At 43.1% G+C, this 24,215-nt stretch overlaps 1 protein-coding gene across 1 annotated transcript in view; it reads left to right on the forward strand.

The window, feature by feature from the left end:
- Positions 1-24,215, forward strand: part of eys (eyes shut homolog) — a gene marked incomplete at both ends in the record, with an annotated part of 311,891 nt that overhangs the window by 226,400 nt on the left and 61,276 nt on the right. The window contains 5 exons of the mRNA XM_083658278.1: positions 4,147-4,337; positions 5,466-5,557; positions 8,670-8,820; positions 9,060-9,172; positions 10,320-10,573. Coding sequence (XP_083514404.1) covers positions 4,147-4,337; positions 5,466-5,557; positions 8,670-8,820; positions 9,060-9,172; positions 10,320-10,573 — 801 coding nt within the window. The remainder of the gene's footprint in view (positions 1-4,146; positions 4,338-5,465; positions 5,558-8,669; positions 8,821-9,059; positions 9,173-10,319; positions 10,574-24,215) is intronic.

A 24,215-nucleotide genomic window follows, 5' to 3' on the forward strand; every position in this document is an offset into this window, starting at 1 on the left:
CTGGCCTCAGTGTATTTCAGCTCTATAGTCCGACCTGTCTGTCCTCAGTGTATTTCGGCTTTATAGTATGCAAGCTGTATGCAAGCTGATGGGAATCTAGAGAGGCCGGTGTGCGCGGAGGGAGGCTTACTGCAGCTAAGCCAGGATTTGGTGGACTTTCTGGCAGTGATCGGCAAAGCAGAGGTGATCCTGTTCTCATTTTGCTAACATGTGTAACACAAATGAAATGACTTAAGCAAGGCTCCTCAAAACCAACTTGACGAGTACGATGAAGTTAGCCAGATGGCCACTTGTCTTGGTGCTTCCCTCTGTCAGACAGCCGGCTCATAGGATAGTACAGTATGTTCGTCCTGTATGCACGTGTTGTGTGTAGCACCAGTGTATGTACACGTGCTTTACTTTACAACCATTTACCTAGTTTGTTTATATTTGAGTTGGCAGTACCTAATTAGTACAATATGCCTTGAACCATTTTGATATATTCTAAGGAGCTACTTTGCTAGTGAGTCATAATGTGAGGCATATGATGTGTACAATTATGAATATCCATGAGCTGAGGTTTGGCAAGATGCCTAAAGCATAGCCTGACTTTGTCACCACAGCAGCGGGTTAGGGTTAGGGTTAGGTCCTGTACAGGGTTAGGGTTAGGATTAGGTTAGGATTAGGTTAGGGTTAGGTCCTGTACAGTGAGTGTCAGTGTGGATCATCCATGGTGCATTGAGAGTCATGTTCATAAATTATTATTAACAGGATTTCTATGGCTTTGTATTCACTATAGAGACCTATACTAAAACAAATATAACATTTCATTCTACTGTAATTCAGCTATTTATATAATTCACTATTTGACTGTCCAAACAATAGCCTACCTGTAAATCATTTGAAATTTTGATAAAAATGTAAATTAAAAATACAACTATACTTGAATATAGTATAGTTTTCGACCCACTCCATTGGTAAAGGATGACCTTTTGCCTTCCCTAAGGGCTCTGAAATTGTAAGGGGCCCGAGAATGATCTTCAGCTATATTTTATCTGTGTTCTGTGACAAGTTCAATCAGTCAGTCTATTACCCTGCCCCGTAAATCAGGGACAAAACAGGACTTGGATCTGTTTTTTTCTTAATGGGACATTAAGTCCATATCAATTAATTTTCACCGCCCAAAGCCTAGAGCTATATTAATTGATCCTAAGTTCACATTTCCCCAATCATATTTTTTGCAGTGCGTTGACCTCTGCCTGACATTGGCACACAGATGCTCTGCACACTGCAACATCGTGGCCCTCCTTTAATAAGCTCCAATAGGAATAACATCCATTTTCTGCCTCTTTTATGGACATGTATTAAGCCTGGCCCCAGATTAAGCCTGAGAGATTTATCTCAATGAATACTCCCACTGAGAGGGACTTTTGTGTGTGTCTGAAATCATCCATTGAAATGTTTTCAACGAGACGAGGCGAGAGTTTAAATAGAGTAAAATGGGTCCCAAACTCCTTTATCAGCAATATGTTAACCCGCTAAATCTCATCATGTTCTGTCCTTATTATGAGTACAGTACAGAGAATAGTGCTGTTGTGCAGAGCAGTATATTGACAACGAATGATGGGAAAAGCACACTGCGGTTTAGGTTGTAAATTGACAATTTACATCCATTTATTTTAGTCGCTAGTTACTTGAGAAATGTGGATGAAAAATCAAGTTTGAGAATGTAAGGTAGTTACAGGAATGTAAGGTAGTGGTAAAAACAGGTAGTGGTAAAACCAGGATGTAAGGTAGTGGTAAAAACAGGTAGTGGTAAAAGCAGGAGACCTTTGAAGGAGAGACTGGAGCTAAGTACTAATGAGGCATGTTACTGCTTCCTGGCAGCAGCCTCAGATGTCATCAGAGACTACATCAGACTAAACAAGGCTCTAAAGCTAATGAATAGCTTTGTCTCTGAGGGCTCATTTTCCATCATCAGCGTTGGCAAACCACATCGTCAGGACTGAAGCAGGAGACAGCGGAGCATTGTCGCTGTGTGCATTTATCCTCATTAACTCACAGATCACAGTCGGTCTGTTCCCGATAATTCTGACTTTTTCGTTTTTCTGCAGGCTATTTGGTCATATTGCTCCCCAGAGAAAACGGGCGGGGGTATTTAGGTTAGCCTGTTTGCTAAATACCCCGGAGGCCTTCGTGTCGGATCAAGGAGGATCTGGTCTATTAGGACTTGACGTGTAACAAATATTGATAAAGGTCTCAGTTGCGGCTTGCTCGATTAATCATGGCAACGACTTAAAGGAGCTGGGTGATTTCTCCAGTGGAACCATTTCCCAGATAAGAGCAGATCGAGCATGAGGCAGGTGCATCAAACGTTGCTTTTCCTTTGAACACACTCTCTGGTTTGATGATATTTCTGCAACAAATTGCACTATTTCCTTCAAATGAGAAATATATTGAGCGTGAGCACCTCTAATGCAGTCAGTCTTTTAAGTTCGTCAGCGGCACGAGGCCCAATCAGCTTCCAGCCAGTGGAACTTTCACTCAAATGGCCCATAATTGCCTATTATCATGGATGATATAAACCAAGTTCTCCCACTATACAATGAGGCATGTCATAAACTATATGATTACGTTCATTTCAGCCGAGACTCCTCTCTCTTCTAATATTGTGTAATTTACATGCTTCATGGCTTTCTTGCAAAGCAGGAGTATTTACCATACATCTTTTACAGTGAGCAGGAGTATTTACCGTACATCTTTTGCAGTGAGGAGTATTTACCATACGCCTTTTACAGCACCAGCACCAGTGGCTCCTGCATTACATTACTGTCTCTCCTTGAGAAGCTAAGCAGGTCTGGCCTAACTGCTAGTATCTGGAGGACCAGTAGGAGGTGCTCTTCCCCTCAGGTCCGAATGGTCTGATGAATAATCTGATCTGATGAATAATCTCCCCAATTCCCCCCAGGTCAGAGACAGGGACTCTGTCCTGTGAGTGAGCACCGTCCTTCGGATGAGACGTTAAACCGAGGTCCTGACTCTCTGTGGTCAATAAAGATCCCATCGGCACTCTTCGCGAGAGTAGTAGGGGTGTAACCTCGGTGCCCTGGCTAAATTCCCACACAGGCCTTCCTTCAATCATGGCCACCGAACCAACATCACAGCATCTCCTGAAAAACATTTATAGTGCATCTGACTTGTTTAGCTCACTTTAGCTACATCCAGGGCCGGCCCTAGCCATCTGGGGGCCCTAAGCAGGATATAGATCAGGGGCCCCCTCCCAGGGGCGGGGGTTTGGGGGCATCCGCGCTGGAAGTACTTTTAAGTAGGGGGTGCTGTAAGGAAGGGACTCTTGGTGCTGCCCGCTAGGGCAGTGCCGAAGAAAATTTGACGTTTTTGGACTTTTAGCCATATTTAGAAGAATATTTAAAACAAACAAAACATGACAATGACGCTCGTTTGTAGCCCTATCAGTGTCAAGCAAGCGTGTAGAACCCAGCAGCCATAGGGGTTGCCAGGTCAGTTAAACCAGGGGTTCCCAACCTTTTTTGTGCCAAGGACCGGTAGATACATGCAGGACCGGTTGTCAATTTTAATGGTTTTAGTTACATATATATTTACTCACCAGGTGGCGACAAAAGGTAAATAACAGCCTTTTGTGTTGTATGTAGCCTACAGTATTTATGTTTTTGTTTAAACTACAAACATAAATAAACATCAACCTATGTTTTAACTACCACACACAGCCTATAATATTATAGCCTATGTTTATTAAAAAAAAATTTTTTTTTTTTTTTTTTTTTTTGGGGGCCCCCCCAACTCCCGGGGCTCTAGGCAGCCGCTTGGTTCGCATATAGGGCGGGCCGGCCCTGGCTACATCACATCTGAAAAACAACCATTCGGGTGTAATAAGTAAATGAAGTTTAATTATAAAAAAAATAACTCATCCGCCAGTTGATGCCCTGCCCTACTAATTCCAGGGCAGCTGAGCTTGTACCCTGCACACTAATCGTCTTGTGTGGAGTGAAATGTTCCATGTTGTTCTCATGGATCAATAGAGCATCTGCACGGACTTTAGATTAGAACCCTGTAGTCTGTCTTGCTTTCTCCCCCATATCAACACACACTCTGTTTTATTCGTTTGTATTTCATTTTTCTATCTCTTAGATTACAGCTACACTCAGTACTTTGGAAATTCATACATGGAGTTTGAGGTCCTTGGCCTTGGAGGTCTCAACAACATCACAGTGAGATTTCAAACTCAAGTGGCCCGAGGAACTATCCTTTATGTCGACCAAGAACCCATAAATGGTGATTTGTTTTTCATGAAACTTTTTGTCTTGGATGGAATCTTACAGGTAAGACCTGAAGTTCATAACGTGCTTATTAGATCATAAATGTAGCCAATTTAAGGGATAGAACAATAGACAAATATATTCAGAAATCTGTAGTGCAATTTAGTGAGGGGTAGGGCTGGGTCGGTTTGAAAATTTTAAAACCGGTTCGATATTGCTGTCTAAACCGGATCGAACCGGTATACCGATTTTTTTTTTTTTATTAAAAAAAAAAAAAAAAAAAAAAAAAAAAAAAAACTTTTTTTTTTTTTTTTTTTTTTTTTCTAAGCAGGGCTCCCGAGTGTGGCCCATAACTGTCTGTAGTGCAACTTCAGTCCACCTGATAGCGATAATACACCTCTAAGCTGGTATTGTCAACCAGCAATGATACTGAATAAAAAGAAGCAGGACACCTGTGTAACAAACACACCCTGTATTTATTTCTCATAACTATTCAGCTCAACTTTTCTTCTAAACATCAAAATAATAAATGAAATAAGACTTCTGCCTATAGTGCAACTTGAGAAAAAGGCTAATAAAAACACAAGCAGTGCAATCAGAATGGATTGGCTTACAGCTGAGCTGCCTTATAAACTTCAAAACTCACAAATTCACACAATATAGGGCCTAGGCATGGGTCGGTTTGAACATTTTGAAACCGGTTCGATATTCCCCAAAAAAACGTATCAAAGCGGCTGCAGTTGGTGGCGATAATGCACCTCTAAGCTGGTATGCTGCCAACCAGCACGAACACTGAATACAAATAAGCAGAACCTTTTAACTGTAACAACACACTGTTTTTATTTCTCATAACTATTCAGCTTAACTTTTCTTCAAACATCAACATAATAAACAAAATAAGACTTTTGCCTACTAGTGCAACTTGAGAAGAGGCTAATACGAACAATAGTGCAATCAGAATGGACTGGCAAAAAAAAAAAAAACTTAAAAAAACTTAAAAAAAAAAAAAAAAAAAATTTTTTTTTTTTTTTTTTTTTTTAGGTTTTTTCGGTTTGCACGTGATCAAACCGGTTTGGGCTGGTATACCGAACCGAACCGGTAAAACCGGAAATCGACCCATGCCTAGTGAGGGGGAGGAAACGACACAAAAAAAACCTTCTTTCAACAATGTTTTTCTTCCACGTCTTCCAGTATGCCTTTTGCTGTAACCAAGAGGAAGAGATCACAAGGATTAATACGTTAATTAAGGTTGATGATGGCAGAGTGTACATCGTTAATATCAGGTAGGTTGGCTTTGTTTTTGCTATCAGTCCGTGTTTTTGTCAGTTCATTTTTTATTTGTAGTTATCAAAATGAAACCACTACTGCAAAGTTTGTTATATCACAAGCAATTAAATTACACTTTCAATTCACTTTTTGAACTGGCTGAACTGAAAGGTACTCTGATAGATATGCTGCCTGTTCCAGGAACTAATTCATTTTCTATGATGAATAAATAAGTGAATTCAAAATAATAGGCAACTTAGATCTTAGTAAAGTGCATGTGCTGTCAGTACCTGAGCTGCTCTTACTTGTTCAGTAATTATCCATTCACTGAAGTGTGTCTGTCAGAAGACTTTTGTAAAAGGTTGGCATAACTAATATAGGGAGGCATATATGCAGTAATTGGCATAAATCCTCAAGTGAAGAGTGAATCACCACAGTGAGATTTTAGAAAATGTACACTATGGGCCCTATCTTGGTACAAGCGATATTTGCGTTTGCGCCCCTGGTTTGCGGACAATTTCTTTTTTAATGTTTTTTTTTTTTTTTTTGTCCGAGTGAAATGTCCATGGTCTCTTCTGATTCTAATATAGCTGAATCGTTTGGTTTTGACTAAGTAAAAGCATTTTTATAAGCATTTTACGAAATGTCGATGGGAAAATAAATGGCGGATGAAATCTCTTGGTGTGCTGAAACAAGAAGTGACATCGACTTTGGCTCTCTATAGGGAGACTGCAGACACTTGGCTTTTAGCATTGCACGAGGAGACCATTTTACCTTCTCCAACAGAGGTCATAGGTGCAAATGAGAATGCTGTATCTCCTGAAACAATGTTCTCTTTAAATGTTGGAGACTAATATAAAGGACTAAGATAGTCTGAAGTGTTCTGAACATTCAATATTACGAGAGATGAACATTGCGATTGTGAACGTTACTGTGAAACGCCAAAGGTGAGAGAATCCTTTGCTTTTGAAACAAAAATCTTTACTGAGGTGATTTGCTCATGTTCAAGGCTGCAGCCCTGCCCTAAATATGCAGGGGCATCTGGCAGGGCCAATCAGGTTGAAGGGAGGGCAAGGCTCCGCCCCTGTTTTTTTTACCCCTTTAAGAAAAATGCAACAACAGTACAAATCAATCATTGTGTTCTATATCAGCCCCAAGAGACACGGCTAGAGAGAGAGAGCTGTCATAACTAGGGTTGGGAGTATAGAAAAATGGTTCCCAGTGTCACAAAGCAAATTCTTGGTAATTGTCTGATGGCCGAGTCCGTCCATCTTTGTCTGATTTGACCCAGAGCTACAATACCACGGCCATCCTCAACGTCACTGCCCAACTCATTATAGACTTTTAATATATCTTCCCGTCAAAGACGCTTTTCAATATGTTAAATAGAAATCCACTGGGGCCGACTTCTCAAGGACAGTGAGCACAGTGCCCTCTGGCTGCTGGCCAGGGCGCTCTGGCAGACTGCTTCTAAATTAACCGCTCCTCCACACTGGCTCTGCAGCAAGGACTTATGGTGCTTGGAGTTGGTGCCCCAAGTGTTTAGCCAGCATATGCAACAGCCTGCAAAGTATAGGCTTAACAAATCCGACTCCATTGCTTCCTGAACCTCTTAACTTCCACTCGGGGAACGAGGGCTATCAGGAGGAGACACTGGAGAGGAGACGGCATACACATCCGTGTCCTGAGTACCCTGAAGCTGCAGATAGTTGGTCCAGAATCTGCACTTAGGTCATTATCTGTTCTCCCCCTTTGTTTCAAAATGGAGAATTCATTTTTGAAATCTATGAATGGCTGTGCGGTGGCTGCACATTAGTAGCCTGGTAAACCATCCTGATCGCGTAAACTCACATTCTGTTGCATTCTGGGGATCTGTACGGCCTCCAGTCCACCCACAGTCATTTCAGAAATTATAAAGTGCAAGGGCCAATCAGGGACCTGCCTCGTAGTTGACAACATAACCGACCAATCAAGCAACACAGTATGGCGGCTCCTGAATCAACGAGCGGTAACGTTTACGTTAGTAGCGTACACACAGCTGTAAGGCAGTTATTGCAGAAATAGCAGATATTGCAGTTATTGCAGAAATTGAGTCAAAACTATTTAATTCAAAATTTTCATTCCAATTTATTGGAATGTTGGTCTCGACCTAGTTTCAAGATGAAGACCAGTCACGTTACCTCACATCACAATAGGCATCAGCTCCCAGCTTAAGTCAAGCGTAATCCTAGTGCGACGTCCGCTATGACGTGTGCCTCCTGACTCATCACCCCATCCTCAATAGAAAATCAGCCCCTGTCAACATGCCAATAAGACGTTGGTAATGACGTCACTGCCGAGGCTATGACGTGGCAGTACATATAGCCATGCTCAGCGCGTCATCGTCCTCTTTCCCTGATCCTTCACCTCATGGTCGCTGTACCTGGGCTGATCGTATCCCATCCTCTGAAGCTGTGTTTCGCCCCACCCACCTCCCCAGTCAAGGTCAAGGTCAAGGTTACTTTATTTTGTCTCCCAAGGGAGAAATTTGTCTTGGACACAGACCAGCAGCATACATACACAGTACACAGTACAGTACACTACAAAAACATTAACAATAAGGCACACAGTGACACGTACATCCCGTCACTCACCAACGTAATAAATAAAACACCTTAACCAACATACCCAGTGCAAAAGAAGAAGCAGCAACACCTTTACTCCACCTCAGAACCTTCTGTCTGCCTTCCGCAAGGAGTCCATTGAGGAGTGTAATTGACAGAGTCCACCACCAACGTCTTGACTCCCGAAGAATCCCCTACGGGGGGGGGGGGGGGGGATTCTCTATTATAGTCCGAGCAGATGCCCTCCTCTCTCACCTCAAGAAGAGAGGCATCTTACCACGGAGTCATTACGCCAAATAACTAGTTGCCATGCTGCCAGAATTAGTTGCCATGCCATTTAATGCCATAGAACTAATCGCCATGCCATTCGTGAATATAGCTCACTTGTTAAACTTTACCCACTGGTCTCTCATGAGTGAAATGGTATTAGCAGTCACACACTGAAATAAAAAAATTGTTATTGTGTCACTGAACACACGACTGTGTATTTTGTGATGTAGATTTGACACGTGTTCTTCTCTCATAGGCAGCAGCTTACCCCGTGTGAAGTGGAGCTAACCATTGCTGGATATGATCAAATCAAAAGCACAACCAGTAATTACTGGTCAGGACTCATGATACAAAGAACGAACCATGTCTTCATAGGTGGTCTGCCACTACGATATCTGCCAAATCAGGTGATTGTATAACAAGTCAATGTGGTTTCACTAGTCTAAATGATCATTCTACTGATATCACAGCATGGTGAAAGTATGTGTATAATATTTCCAATATATTACTTATTATATATATATATATATTTATATATATATATATATATATATATATATATATGGTATAAAACCATGATAAGAGATGGGTCTTTGGTCCGATCTTAAAGTAAGGGTCTAAAAAATTAATTATTTTCTCACCATAGGGAGCTAAGCCTTTCCACAACTATACTGGCTGTATTGAAATAATTGAAATGAATGAAGTAAGGAGCTTCTACACATCCAATTCCATCACCAGCAGCAACGTAGACCAGTGCAGGTAAAGTTTTTTAATTCCTGAGTCTTTATGTTTGTAATATGTTCCACTTTTGGAACTCATTTTCACTTTTTTCACTCTTTGTACTTTATTATTTCCACTGTGAAGTATTATTTCCTCCCTGTCACATGCACAGGAAGGCCCAAAGGACATTTTGGCACCATGTAGAGTGACAAAGGTAGAATCAGAATCAGAATCAGAAAGACTTTAATGATCCCCCGGGGGGAAATTGGGACAGGTTACAGTAGCTCGCTCACAGAACACAACATAGCATAAAATAACAGTAGTAAAAAGCGATAGTAAGCTAAAATAAGCAAAATAGTATAATACGTATAAACTAAGCAGCATAAAATAAGTAGAGTAAGTATACATACATTACGTGACAATTACCGTTATTGCAAATATTATTATTTTTTGGACTTGTCGGCTGGCCCTTTTGTTAAGTCGGCTGGCCCTTTACGTTACACGTGGCTCAGCCAGGCACCGTTAGTCAGATGTTGTCTGTCATGGTGACCACAAAAGATGAAGACTGCTGATTATGATGGCCATCCACAATAACAATTCAATGTTCTCTCTGAGATTGCATGGTCAGAAACTGCACTACTACCTTGCATCTAATTGGCAAATTAGTTACAGGAAAGTAAAAAAAGAAAAGAAAAAAAGGAATGGAAGAAGAAGAAAAATCCTTGATTTCATTTTAAACAATTTTATGTTGTAAATAATATAATGCCTAATTACCTCTGTCTGCATGCCTGTCTGTCTGCCTGTCTGTCTGTCTGTCTTTCTGTCTGCCTTTCTGTATGCCTGTCTGTCTGTCTGTCTGCCTGTCTGTCTGCCTTTCTGCCTTTCTGTATGCCTGTCTGTCTGCCTGCCTGTCTGTCTGTCTGTCTGTCTGTCTGTCTGCATGCATACATGCATGCCTGTCTGTCCGCATGCCTGAAAAGAAAGCATGTCATGATGATGTCCCACTCAGAAATTATTTATTTTTCCACGCCCACTGGCAGATTCACGTAACACCATGAACATTAGTAGGACGGTTGGTGGAAGTACTGTATGCACTCTACCGAGGGCCCGCTAGCTGAACATGCTTAATCTATCCATTTATACAATACTGACCTCAAAAATCTAATCTTGTGACTGTTTCTTACAGATCTACTTTGCATCGATATGCGATGGAGGCCCCCACAACAAGTTCCTTGAGTTTGAGTCAGCCTGGCCCTGCCACCATGGAAAGAGTGAACACATCGGGAGAAGCTCCCACACAAGCTCCACATCATCCTCTGCACGCACCGCAGGTCTGCCATGATGCTCTTTGCCGCAATGGTGGAAGCTGTCATCAACCCAGCGGAGCTCAGCTCTCCTGTGACTGCCCACTTCACTTTAGTGGAACCTTCTGTGAGAAAGGTGGGTCTGGAAGTGTGTGTTTTTAGCTGACAGTGTATCCCCAGTCTTCTGTTTTTCATCTGTGAAGAGCTTTCCGGAGTCAATTGTTTTTCTTGAAAAAGTCCTGGTCGCTGCACTAGTGCGTCCTCTGGTCTCCTGGTCGCTGCACTAGTGCGTCCTCTGGTCTCCTGGTCACTGCACTAGTGCGTCCTCTGGTCTCCTGGTCGCTGCACTAGTGCGTCCTCTGGTCTCCTGGTCACTTCACTAGTGCGTCCTCTGGTCTCCTCCTGGTCGCTGCACTAGTGCGTCCTCTGGTCTCCTGGTCGCTGCACTAGTGCGTCCTCTGGTCTCCTGGTCGCTTCACTAGTGCGTCCTCTGGTCTCCTGGTCGCTGCACTAGTGCGTCCTCTGGTCTCCTGGTCACTGCACTAGTGCGTCCTCTGGTCTCCTGGTCGCTGCACTAGTGCGTCCTCTGGTCTCCTGGTCACTTCACTAGTGCGTCCTCTGGTCTCCTCCTGGTCGCTGCACTAGTGCGTCCTCTGGTCTCCTGGTCGCTGCACTAGTGCGTCCTCTGGTCTCCTGGTCGCTGCACTAGTGCGTCCTCTGGTCTCCTGGTCGCTGCACCAGTGCGTCCTCTGGTCTCCTGGTCGCTGCACTAGTGCGTCCTCTGGTCTCCTGGTCGCTTCACTAGTGCGTCCTCTGGTCTCCTGGTCGCTGCACTAGTGCGTCCTCTGGTTTCCTGGTCGCTGCACTAGTGCGTCCTCTGGTCTCCTGGTCGCTGCACTAGTGCGTCCTCTGGTCTCCTGGTCGCTGCACTAGTGCGTCCTCTGGTCTCCTGGTCGCTGCACTAGTGCGTCCTCTGGTCTCCTGGTCGCTGCACTAGTGCGTCCTCTGGTCTCCTGGTCGCTGCACTAGTGCGTCCTCTGGTCTCCTGGTCGCTGCACTAGTGCGTCCTCTGGTCTCCTGGTCGCTGCACCAGTGCGTCCTCTGGTCTCCTGGTCGCTGCACCAGTGCGTCCTCTGGTCTCCTGGTCGCTGCACCAGTGCGTCCTCTGGTCTCCTGGTCGCTGCACTAGTGCGTCCTCTGGTCTCCTGGTCGCTGCACTAGTGCGTCTTCTGGTCTCCTGGTCGCTGCACTAGTGCGTCCTCTGGTCTCCTGGTCGCTGCACTAGTGCGTCTTCTGGTCTCCTGGTCGCTGCACTAGTGCGTCCTCTGGTCTCCTGGTCGCTGCACTAGTGCGTCCTCTGGTCTCCTGGTCGCTGCACTAGTGCGTCCTCTGGTCTCCTGGTCGCTGCACCAGTGCGTCCTCTGGTCTCCTGGTCGCTGCACCAGTGCGTCCTCTGGTCTCCTGGTCGCTGCACTAGTGCGTCCTCTGGTCTCCTGGTCGCTGCACTAGTGCGTCTTCTGGTCTCCTGGTCGCTGCACTAGTGCGTCCTCTGGTCTCCTGGTCGCTGCACTAGTGCGTCCTCTGGTCTCCTGGTCGCTGCACTAGTGCGTCCTCTGGTCTCCCGGTCGCTGTACTAGTGCGTCCTCTGGTCTCCTGGTCGCTGCACTAGTGCGTCCTCTGGTCTCCTGGTCGCTGCACTAGTGCGTCCTCTGGTCTCCTGGTCGCTTCACTAGTGCGTCCTCTGGTCTCCTGGTCGCTTCACTAGTGCGTCCCCTGGTCTCCTGGTCGCTGCACTAGTGCGTCCTCTGGTCTCCTGGTCGCTGCACTAGTGCGTCCTCTGGTCTCCTGGTTGCTGCACTAGAACTGCGTGATCCTCCCACACGATTCGTCCTGTTGGTGAAACTCCTCGCTGTCAGGTGAAAAGAAGGGGTTGGCGACTGCACATGTATTGGAGGAAGCATGTGCTAGACTACAACTCTCCCTAGATTGGCAGAGGGGGTGGAGCAAGAATAATTGGGTAGAAAATAGGAAGTGGGTGGGGGGAGTTCTGTACTGTGACCTCCACACTGGTATCATCAGAAGCCAGCCAACAAATGATGGCGCTTAATATATGCTGAGCCTCTCTGTGTAATAGCTTTCACTATGAGGGGGAATGGAGTCCGCTGCATTAGGAATTTTGAGTGATGTAAATTATTCAGGATATGACTAATGAAATGAAAGATCCATAAGCAGCTTGAACCATCGCAGTGTATCCATGTCCACCTTCACCGCCCACTGTGAACCACAATGTGACCTTGCTGCACCAGCTCAACGTTCAGCTGAAGCGCTCACCCGTCCCCTCCGAAAATATGTCTTTTGTACCAGCCAATCAGAAACAAATGCTAAGGAGACATAAACACTAGACATACAAGAGTTTTTTCCACGCAGATTTCTACTCAGGTCTGAGACGTACAGTGTAGCTTTACTCAGGTACAGTTGAGAGTTGTACAAGTGGAAGATGACTGACCAACATAAACAACAATAAACTAAACTAATTATCGTGACTGGTTTTGCACATTTTTTATATGTGCATTGCTTTGCTGCTTGTTTTTTTCGATTATTTTTTTGTAAAGCACCTTGAATTGCCTTTGTGTATGAAAGGTGCTATATAAATAAATTTGACTTGACTTGACTTGGTGTGATCCCATCGCAACATGATCCTCTCTTATATACTCTTAAACAAATCTAAAAGGATGTACTTGGTCTGAATTTCATGTAATATAGCTTTCTTCCCTAATTGACCATACATGTGTTGACTGTTTCAGCCAGTTTCTGTCAGTGACAGCAGCGATAAGACTGGGTAATACAGTGCACTCCTGTATCAGCGCATGATCATATAATTGTTTTTCTTTTTCTTTATTCCTCATGTAGATGAGGAAATTATATACATACAAATTGACATTTGTATGTTTATTAGATGAATACAGTTCATATAATGTAATGAAACTGACAGATCCATTATTTAGCCTACTGGATGTTATTGACTTTAAAAATCCATACAGTAAGTTAGGCCTCCAACTGTTTCAAACGCAGCGGTCTCACGTAGACAGAGACGCGGCCATCTCTCCACAGACTGACAGGCAGACAGAGATGCTGTGATCTCTCTATATAAAGACAGACATGCACCAAGTATCGCTGCTGTATCTCGTTAGCAAATTTTTGGCAGTTTGTAAGTAAAAAATAATAAAATTACTGTAGTTGAAAAAAAAAGAAAAAAAAAGTTCTCATGTGTGACAAGGCCCAAAATGATCACTGTAAGCGGAGTATAGACCAAATCACCGTGACGTCACCATGTAAACAAATTTACTTCCGGGTACCACTTGGGGAAGGCGGCAGGTTTAAATGTGCGTGTTGTCAAATAAATGCTGTCAAACCCTCTCGTTGTTTTCGGCCGACTACTTTCAATTTAAATGGTTAAACGGTTGGTAAACATGCTTGTCCGACGTATCTAGCCTTTCTTCTGTGTTTGTTTTATGTAGTGTTAGCTAGCTAATAACGTTTGTTTGACTGTCAAACTCGCTGTTTTTTTGCAGACTCGTAACCTCGCGTCACCAGGCTCTTCTCGGCGAGAGCAGACTCGTTAACGTTACAGACAGAGCTACGTTAATTTAATTTAGCGTCAAGTCTACTCTGGGGCCTGTACTACAAAGCAAGATTAGTGGTTTAGCGAGGTAACTTCAGGTTTAAACCTGGTTTGGCCGTACTACAAAGCAAGTTAACTTCTTACCGACATATATTTCCATAGCAACTTATGCTTCACACTTAACCTGGTCCGCAGCAGGTTAAGTTGCAAGGATAAGATTAGACCTTAAATACACCGCCCACGAACCAATCAAATCAGCAGTTTGGAAAAATGGCCAACTCCTTTCTGGACGAGGAAGGAGCACGAATTGTAATGTTGAATTAACCAAGGACTAAAGCCTTGCACTTGTTGCAGGCTACATTTTAATTAAGCCCTACTTACCACTTTGGAATATGTTTTTATATATTCATTTTTGTGCTCTCAAGTAGCCTAGATACGTTGTTTGACCCCGCTGATCGATTGCAGCTGAATAGTGAGTGGAGACATATCACTAAACCGGCATAAAAAGGTTACATAAACGTCTCCAAAGCGCACGGTGCCGTGTGCGCAACGGAGCTGAGACTGACGTTGGGTTGGAATTGAAATGGTCATACAGCCTACTACATCTAAGCAATTTAATATGGGATCACCTGCACACAGGCGGTCCCATATTAAGATGATTCATATCTAGGCTAGGCCTACTCCTGCATTTTGCAGCTGCAACTCTGTTGCTTTTGGCCTGTATGATGTGATTGAACTTCATATTTCCAGCATCATTATATGAAATATGGAGATATGCGACTCTGCTGACATTACAATAGCCATGTGACCACAAAATAGACTATTTTTTATAAATTAAATCTATGCCCGCACATACCGTGTCGATTCAGTTCAGAAGCATTTATTTTATTTTATTATCATTCTTTTTTTTTATTGATTAGCCTATAGGAATTATTTAATCAGTGCGACTAAACACATTGATTTTATTTTATTTGACGGTTACAAATTGAAATACAATATACTGAACAAAGTACAGACACGGATCATTATTATTCATTGAGCCTAAATGGTCTATAGCTACATACGGATTTTGGACTGAGATAGATTACACATTGCTTCCACAAAAGACTGTAGATAGAGAGCTGTAGATAGCCTACGAAACCGCTCTTCAAATAAATTACTGGTGTGGATAAAAGTGGTCACTTTAGACAGTCATTCGGGAACAGTAATAATATCCAACGCAGATTTGTATTTGCAGTTTCATTCAATGAGGAAATAGGCGTGTCTGGCGCTGTCGGAGTTGGAGCAGTCCATATTGCACTCTGATTGGCAGTTGTTAAAAACCACGCCTCTTTTGCGGGCACGAGCTCCAGTGCACGGGCATTTTCATGTGCACGCGCTGTCAGCTTGATTAGAAAAACCTGGTTCGAGTTAACGAGTGCCAATCGACGTTCGTAGTACAAGTTAACTACAATCGAGCTGATCTGGTTTAGACAAACCAGATCAAGGGACAGATCCTGGATCTTCTAATACAACATTCGTAGTACAGGCCTCTGGTCTGGTCCAACAGGTAAATAAGCTAGTCTGGTCTCCACTAACGTTAGTGAAAGTGTTGTTATGAATGATATTAAACAACAACACAACACGGACGAACCATTTTTGTCTTCTTTGTCGTTCACCGCCATTATAATGTGTGGACCCAGGGGTACCCGGAAGTAAATGTAAACATCCCGCTGATTTGGTCTATTGATCACTATAAGCGAATTATTTAAACAGCATTTGTGTAGGAATGATTCGGGACAAAGCTTTTTGATCAGTGTAAGCGGTCACACATCACATGTTGATAACCATGTTCACTCACCTACTCTCTTATCGTTATGATTGATTTTCCAACATGGATGAAATAGGTAGCTCGATAGTGAATTAGATTGCTATATTAGCTGTGATATATGCTTGGTTTAGCTGTTGCTTGCCCTGTAGGAGGATGTGGGCAGAGTTAATCTATCACTGAAATACAAGTGATCAAATTACATCAGTGAGTAGATGAAAATGATATTACCAGTGAAAATAATAAATCACCCCATCGCTTATTTGCTTCAGGTAAAAAGAGAGAAAGAACAGAGCGCTACCTTTCTAAGCATCAACACTGACGCCATTTTCTTGTATACAGTAGCTCAATGGGTAGAGCATAGGCTGCATAGCGCTAGCGGAAGTCATCATCATCAGGAATTGTCTAAGGGGTTTTGGATAATAGCAACCTCTAGATGGCGTGTGTACTTTATGTACATATAGAACATTTCACATCAACCTTCATACAGAAATTCATATCGGTGTTGCAGAGGGTTTCAAGTATTGAAGAGGGATTTGGTCTTGCCTTATGCAGCCCATGTACATGATTTAAAGGTCCCATTCCGTGCAAAAGCTGTTTTTACTTGTAAATGCATATATACTGCTGTCAGCCCTCCCTGTAATGAGTGGTCACAAGCTCAGAACTGCCACAGTTGGATTTGTCCCTATCCAGCTTCCCCCTGCAGTCTCCTCCAAGCCACACCCCCAAACGCTTTGTTTGCCCAGAGGGGAATTGGGACGTCACGAGCTTCCTCACGCATACTGCGTGGGTCTCTCTCACACAAGCTACCTGCACCATTTTGTCTATAGCCACAAAATTAACACTTCTAGCTGGAGCGACGCCAACTGTACGTGATCCAGCAACTGCGGAGGTGCATTCGGTAAGTCTAGGCATTTTGAGATGTCCTCTTTAGCGTAGCAACGTTAAGTTAACGATAGCGTTAGTTGTAGACACAACCTAGCGTGCTGGTCCAGAGACGCTAATCTGATTGGCCGCTGGGAGCCTGGGGTGGGCTCTCCCTCAGCGGCCAATGGGAACTGTTAGTTCTGAATATATTATAGAAACAGACTGTTCTTGGGACGAGGAAGGGACAACTCCGTCACGACAAACGGGGTTGCTATATTTTCGACAAATTAATCCAGAATCATGTTTTATGGACCAGAGACACACGTTTTTAAGAGGTTACAGCTGCACGAATTGGGACCTTTAAAAAATCGATTTCCATGACAATCTGACAGCATGCAGCTCTACAGTAAAATAGTGTTCACTGCAGCTAACAAGGCTCTGGATTGAACCGGCTTTGTAGATCCAACAGCCTTATTTGACACCTCTACAATGTGTTCTGAAATTGTGAATTTGCAGATGATGAAACAATCTAGTGAAATGTTATTTGTCTCTCCAGGCAACAAGGACCTCTATTGTCAGGGCTTCACTCTCTTTGTTCTCATGTGTTCGGTCGTGCCATTTATGCCTGTATGCTCAACAACCTCTCAACGTTGCGGTGCTTCAAATTTTTTGAAAACCTTTTTTTTTTTTTTTACTGCTTACTGTTAAATGTTATTTACCGTTTTATGCCATCTTCACAATGACTGTCTGAATTCTGACTCCTCACTCTGGCTGATAGGGGGCGCAACAGTGGGCGGCTCAGTTGGAAAGCTACTTACTGTGGCTTGCAAGTTAAGGCAAGTTTTGTTAGCAGTTGTGTTGAAGAGCAGTCTTGGTAATTTGAGTCGTATTTTTACAGTAGCTGCAGTGTGCAACGCTAAGGAGGAGTGAGTCATCAGCATTAATAAGCCACATATCTAAAGGCAGGAGCCAGGCACCTGCTAATAATGTGCCCAGCTGGCATAGATCAATGATTAGACATGCTAATAAGCTATACAGGAAATACATTTACAAATCAATAAGAGCCAATTATGGAGACAGCACATACATGATCACAGCAACCCAAGGTAGGCCACAAAGCCATCAATGATTTTTTTTTTTAATCTAGAAAATAATACAAGATTCTTTTTTAAGCAGGTATGAAACTGTGACCACATAATATGCACAATCTCCACATAAAGGCAATTTGAACACACACACACACACACACACACACACACACACACACACACACACACACACACACACACACACACACACACACACACACGAATAAACCTCCCATAGACATACTGTAGCTTTCTTGTGAGTGCTGACATTCCATCTGATTCTTCAGCTTAAAACATCAGCACATGAGCAGAGCACCACAATCATTGCATGGACATATTTTCCATGAGGCAGTTCTCAAGCTGTCTGTCTATATTATGGCTTCCTGATTGGATATTAACCCAGATTGCTCACAGAGGCATTATAGTCTGAATTCATGTGAGGGACAAACAAAGGCATGGTTTATTATGGTTGATTTGGGAATTCCTTCACTAGACAATTTGTATTATTACATAATCAATTGGAGAGAGAAAAAAATCGTGGAATTGACCCTCTCCCTTCTTCCTTCCATGACCATAAAAGGAGCTATTAGCCCGAACACACCATGTGCCAATCCCATGCTGAAGCAACACTGAAGCAACGCAGTTTCATTTCAGCCTCCTTGTTAACCCGGCGAGTCCGATCGCACCAGCTGCACACCACGCCACGCTGAAGCTACGCTGCACGCGTGCTACAGCGATCATTTCAGCTTCTGTTCTATTTTCCAAGCGTGCAGCGCACTGCACTCGAGCAGCCAGGCATGAAGTCAATGCAAGTTGTGAGTGGGAGCAGGGCGTGGACAAAACAAAACAGAGTGCTGCTGGTGTGAATGACAAGGCTCCTCCTGCTCAAAGCTTCCATGAAGCGCTGCTTCAGCACCGCTTCTGAGATGCCTATGGTGTGAACCAGGGCTTAACTCATCATCACACTCGTAAACTTTCCTTTAAACACACTGGCATTTTACAGTGCGTTCTGCTGAGCGAGAGGAATTTGCACTCTTCAAAAGCAGTTCAGTCTCTCAGGTTTAACAGAGTGCAATCTCATTATGAATCTCATTATTATCATCCGGGCATGTGCTTTGCAACAGCAGTTCCGAGTAGTACAGACAGAGACCAGGGGCTGTTTACATCCTGACACGTCTCTGAATGTTTATTGCTAAATTGCTATATTGTATTGTGTATTGTGTATTGCTACGGCATCTTTGCAGGGTGACAACAGTGTCCTTCTCACTCCTTGTTGAGTTAAGTGATAGCCACAGGAGAATAATAATAATCAAACAGGTCACCTCTGCTCTCTGTTAATTATGGAGATGTCACATGATACTATACCACCCAGTGACTAATGATGTCTGCTTGTTTGTGTCGTATACAAAATTCTGAGCCTCAATATGTCCTGGTGCAACATGTGTATGATGGAGCTCCTCCTCCATGTGCCTCATGTTGTTCAAACAGGCCTAATATATTCCTGACAATGCAGTGCAAGTAGTCATTTGTAATGGTAAACTGTTTGACTCGTATCTCATTATATACATAATCAAGTCCATGTAAACTCTAGTCTAGGTTGTATCAGCGTACTGTCTTTACAGCGCTCTCCCAGGCTATACAGACAACATTAGCATTTTAAATAACAATAGCAGTATTTTAAATAACACTTTAATAAATGTGCATTTTATTCATTAGTCAGCGCTAGATGAGGACCACAGTAGGGAATGGGGCTGTTAACATTTCAAGGCTCTTTAAAGCACACCCCACGCAGGGGGTGTAACCCCGGTGCCCTAGTTAAATTCTCACACAGGCCTTCATTCCATCATGGCCACCTAATCACCCCTCGTTACTTAATTGGCTCTTTCTGTCCTCAACTCTCCACCCTGAGAGCTGATGTGTGCTGAGCATTCTGCCCACAACTGGCTGCCGTGCATCACCCAGGTGGGTGCTACACATCGGTGGTGGATGAGTTGAGTTCCCTCCCCTGATATGTGAACCGCTTTGACTATCTAGAAAGGCACTATAGAAATGCAATCTATTATCATCATTATTATTATTATTACCCCTATATAACATGCTGTCTAATAAACGATTATGGGGACAGATTTATACTCCTTTCAAAATGGCCAAGTAGGCCTACGCACCTCAGGGAAGACACAGTAGGTCGTAGACTTTGCCAAATACATTCTGTCAAGGCCGTAAGCATTCAGTTGAAAGCGGAGTGATCACAAAAATTAGTTCTGGAGTACCTGTGAGGTAAGGAAGTAGGCGTGAGAGAAGGAGGCATCGATGCAGGAAATTATTCAGACTTGGTCTATTGATCATGACCTTCTTCTCTGGCTCATTACCTTATGTCCTTACTCCTCATATAAGATGTGATGGAAGATGTTGGCTCGAGTGGAATAATAACATGGAAGTTGGGAGTTGAGTCCAACATGAATCCAAATCAAATCTCGCGCTCCATTTGATCTCCTTTATGAACACTTTGCCTGTTCCTTCTCCAGTTTACAATCTTCCACATGTCCATCCCATTTTCCAACGCCTTGCACACCTTGCATATCGCACTCGACACTTAGAATGCTAATTCAATCATGAGAGACTCGTAGGAAGTTTTAACAAGCTTTATTGAACAAATAACCAGTTTAAGTGTGGCGTATGGCTCCATGATATGATGACGCTCCTCTTGAGATGAGAGAGGGGGGGCGTCAGTGACGTATAGCAGGCGATGGGGAATTCTGGGCGATTGACGGGGCCCGGTGTTGCCTGGAGAGAAATGGATGATCCCTGGTGCGGGAATGCCCCCAACACTGGCTACACGCTGGACGGCTGGTGTGATCGAGCCGATTTGCTGGTGGATGCTAATGCGGAAGTGCTCTGGATTCTGCACGCTGGACTGACGATGGGCCGCTGGAAGCCATGGAGCCCCAGTGAAGAAAATAATGCGCTGGTGCAAACTGGACAAAATGGGGCCGCTCGAACTTTGTCTTGAGACTGATGTTGACTTGATGATGGACAGGCTGAAGGGGGAACGCTCTGCACGGAAGCGAGGCCTACGCGGGAGCTGATGAAGGCTGTTTGCTTGAGCCTATTTACTCCGTAAGCGAGACAACTGCTCCAGTGATGATGAACAGCAGCTGAGGATGATGGCACAAATGTGAGTAATGACATAGTAGCAAGGGCTCTATATACCACCACCACCGCTTAGGTGATTGGCTCAGCAGATCAGGAGAGACAGATGTCCTTAGCTGATTGGATATTGGGAAATGGAGAAGGGGCAGTTGTGATGTCACTAGTGATGTCACTCGAGCAATTGTGATGTCACCAGTGATGTCACTCGAGCAATTGTGATGTCATCAGTGTTGTCACTCAAGCAATTGTGATGTCATCAGTGATGTCACTAAGGAGTTACACACCCTGAATGACGAGGGGCATGTACGCATGGGGTGCTCTAAACTATGCTGTAGAGGTTAGTCTTCCATGTTTGAAATTCAGTCAAAGACCACACTTGTCCTTAACACCTGTAGAATGCTAATGGCCCTTAACACCTGTAGCAGCCAATTGGAGCACACTCATAAGGTCTCACTCAGATTTAGTCCAGAATAAACCCTGTCTTTTAGTTTTACTACCACCCACCAAGTTTCATGAAAATGGGCCCAGTAGTTTTTCCGTAATCCTGCTACTGTAACAGACAAACGGCACCGAAAACATAACCTCCTTGGCTGTTATGTTGGTTATTTTCATAATATACAACGTAACTGAAACATATACGAAAAAAGTAAACAATCGATATTTGTTTCACCGACACCTACCTGTGTGTGTTTTTCTTTGTGTGTTTTTTAAATAAGTATGTTATGTTACTGTCATTGGTTACTGCTGCTGTAACGCAAGAATTTCCCTCCGGGAATAAAGTACTTTATCTATCATCTATCTATCATCTCTCTATCCATCTATCTATCTATCATCTATCTCTATCTATCTATCATCTATCTATCTATCTATCTATCTATCTATCTATCTATCTATCTATCTATCTATCTATGTATGTATGTATCATCTATCTATGTATGTATCATCTATCTATCTATCTATCTATCTATCTATCTATCTATCTATCTATCTATCTATCTATCTACCAAAATTTATGCAAAATACCCAAAAGCCAGATTGCCAACATTTTCAGCCCCCTTACTCATCAGAAATATTTGCGTGCACACTGCACAGGGGTTATGGGTTATGGGTTCAAAGGTCATGAGCTCTATTAATGAGCTCTGACGGTGGATTTTCTCTGCCAAACTGGGAGGAGCCTCACCAGCCCCAACCTCAACAATCCAAGATGGCTGCTCCGCACATCAAGAGTAGTTAAAAATCATAGTAAACTGTTTATTAGCACCTCTGTCTTTTTTTGTTTCTCATTAATTACACTCAATTACACACAGCACACTGTCTAACTTCTATCTGTGTGGACAGATGTTGCTACAGTGTGTGTATGTGCAAAATACCGCGAGATGCATCGTTATCAACTGTTATTGCTAACAATGGCTAGCCTGGCTAGAGCTGACCCTGGCTGGTTTCCCAACTGTTAGTTAGTCAACTGGTATGGTTGGTGGTACAATATGGAAATGATTCCTGTCAGATAATCATTTTGTTGTTTGATTGTTTGAGGGTTGGGGAGGGGGCAATATGTGCTCGATCTTCATTTTTATGTCAACTATACAGCTGTAAAGCCGCTTTTTATTTTTATTTTTTTACTTAACTTTTATTTGGTTTACATCAACAACAATACATTGTATTCCTTCGATTACAGTTGTTTGCTTTTTCCTTTTCCTTTTCCAGCAGTGTGCTTATTGTACACATTATCATTGTATATACACTCATAGCTTGTAATGACAATAATAATGAACATCAAACCTGAAAACAAACAAATAAAAATAATAAACCTCCACTCCAACATATACATAATCCAGCAGCGCTTCATAGAGAGGGAGAGTGAGAGAGAGAGAGAGAAGAGAGAAATGTACATCGGGGGAACTAGTGTGTATGTATGTATGTATGTACGTGATGTCTATCAGAAATGTGTGAGAGAATGGAAATTAGACTAGGGGGGCGTACAGCATTGGGTAGTAAACCTCATTGCATTAATAGAGTCATGACAGGCCCCCATCTTTTAACAAAAATTGGTTTCTGAAGCCTTAGTGTGTAAGTGATTTTCTCCATCTGGTAAATATCCCACACTTTTTGAATCCATATGAGGATCTGGTTTCAACCATCTTATATTAATACACTTTAAGGCTGTAGTTAGTAGTATATTTAAAAGATATTTTTTGGCCCTCCCGCCTAGGCCTTCAGGTATTACCCCTAACAGTGCCACTGTGGGGTCTTGCGGTATATCTTGTTGGAAGACCTCTTTTAAGGCGTCAAATACCTCTCCCCAGAATAAATTTAGCTTAGGACATAGCCAAAATACATGTGTGTGATTGGCCATATCGGCTCCACAATTTCGCCAGCATGAGCTGGAAAGTGAAGGGCCCATTTTGGCTACAATTTCTGGTGTTCTAAAGAATCTAGTGATTATTTTCCATTTAAATTCCCTCCATGTGTTTGAATTTGTAGCTAGGTGTGCCTCAGTGCACACCTCCTCCCATGTATCCAGTGACATTTCCTCATTCATTTCTGCCTCCCATCTCCACTTTATCTGTAGGGAATTATGTTGGTTCATAGATAAAAAATATGTAATATAATTCACCTATAATTTTCTTATCCTCCTTCCCCCTTTGAATCTATAATCCATAAAGTACTGTTCTATGAGGGTAGGTTCTAGGATTTTCACCCATTCTCCGTGTGACATCAGGAAGGTTCTTATCTGCAAATATCTATAAAAATCTGTCCTGGGGAGATCATAGTCACTTCTCAACTGCTCAAATGTCTTGAACTCGTCATCCTTGAACAACTGATACAGATAAGTCAGACCACGATCTGTCCATTTTTTAAAGCCCGTATCCAAGTTGTTCGGTATAAAGGTCTTCATAAATCCAATGCTTGTTAGTGATGAGATTAACTTCGGAAGCCCAAAACATGATCGTATTTTCTTCCAGGTTTTAAGTGTAGTCTTAGTCCAGACTGCCATGTCTTTAATAAGGAAATCTAGAAACGGTAGGAGTCGTAGGGGCTCTGGGCACATACTTTCTTCAATATTGAGCCAGCGCGTATATGTACTATTCTGAATCCACGCTATCAAGGGCTTCATTTGTGCCGCCCAATAATAATATTTTAAGTTTGGAAGTTTGAGTCCTCCATTTGGCTTAGATAGTTGTAGTGTTTTAAGTCTAATTCTAGGGCGCTTTTTTTGCCATATGAACTTCGAGATTATTCTGTC

This window comes from Poromitra crassiceps, assembly GCF_964638095.1.
Source record: "Poromitra crassiceps genome assembly, chromosome: 22".
Lineage (NCBI taxonomy): Eukaryota > Metazoa > Chordata > Actinopteri > Beryciformes > Melamphaidae > Poromitra > Poromitra crassiceps.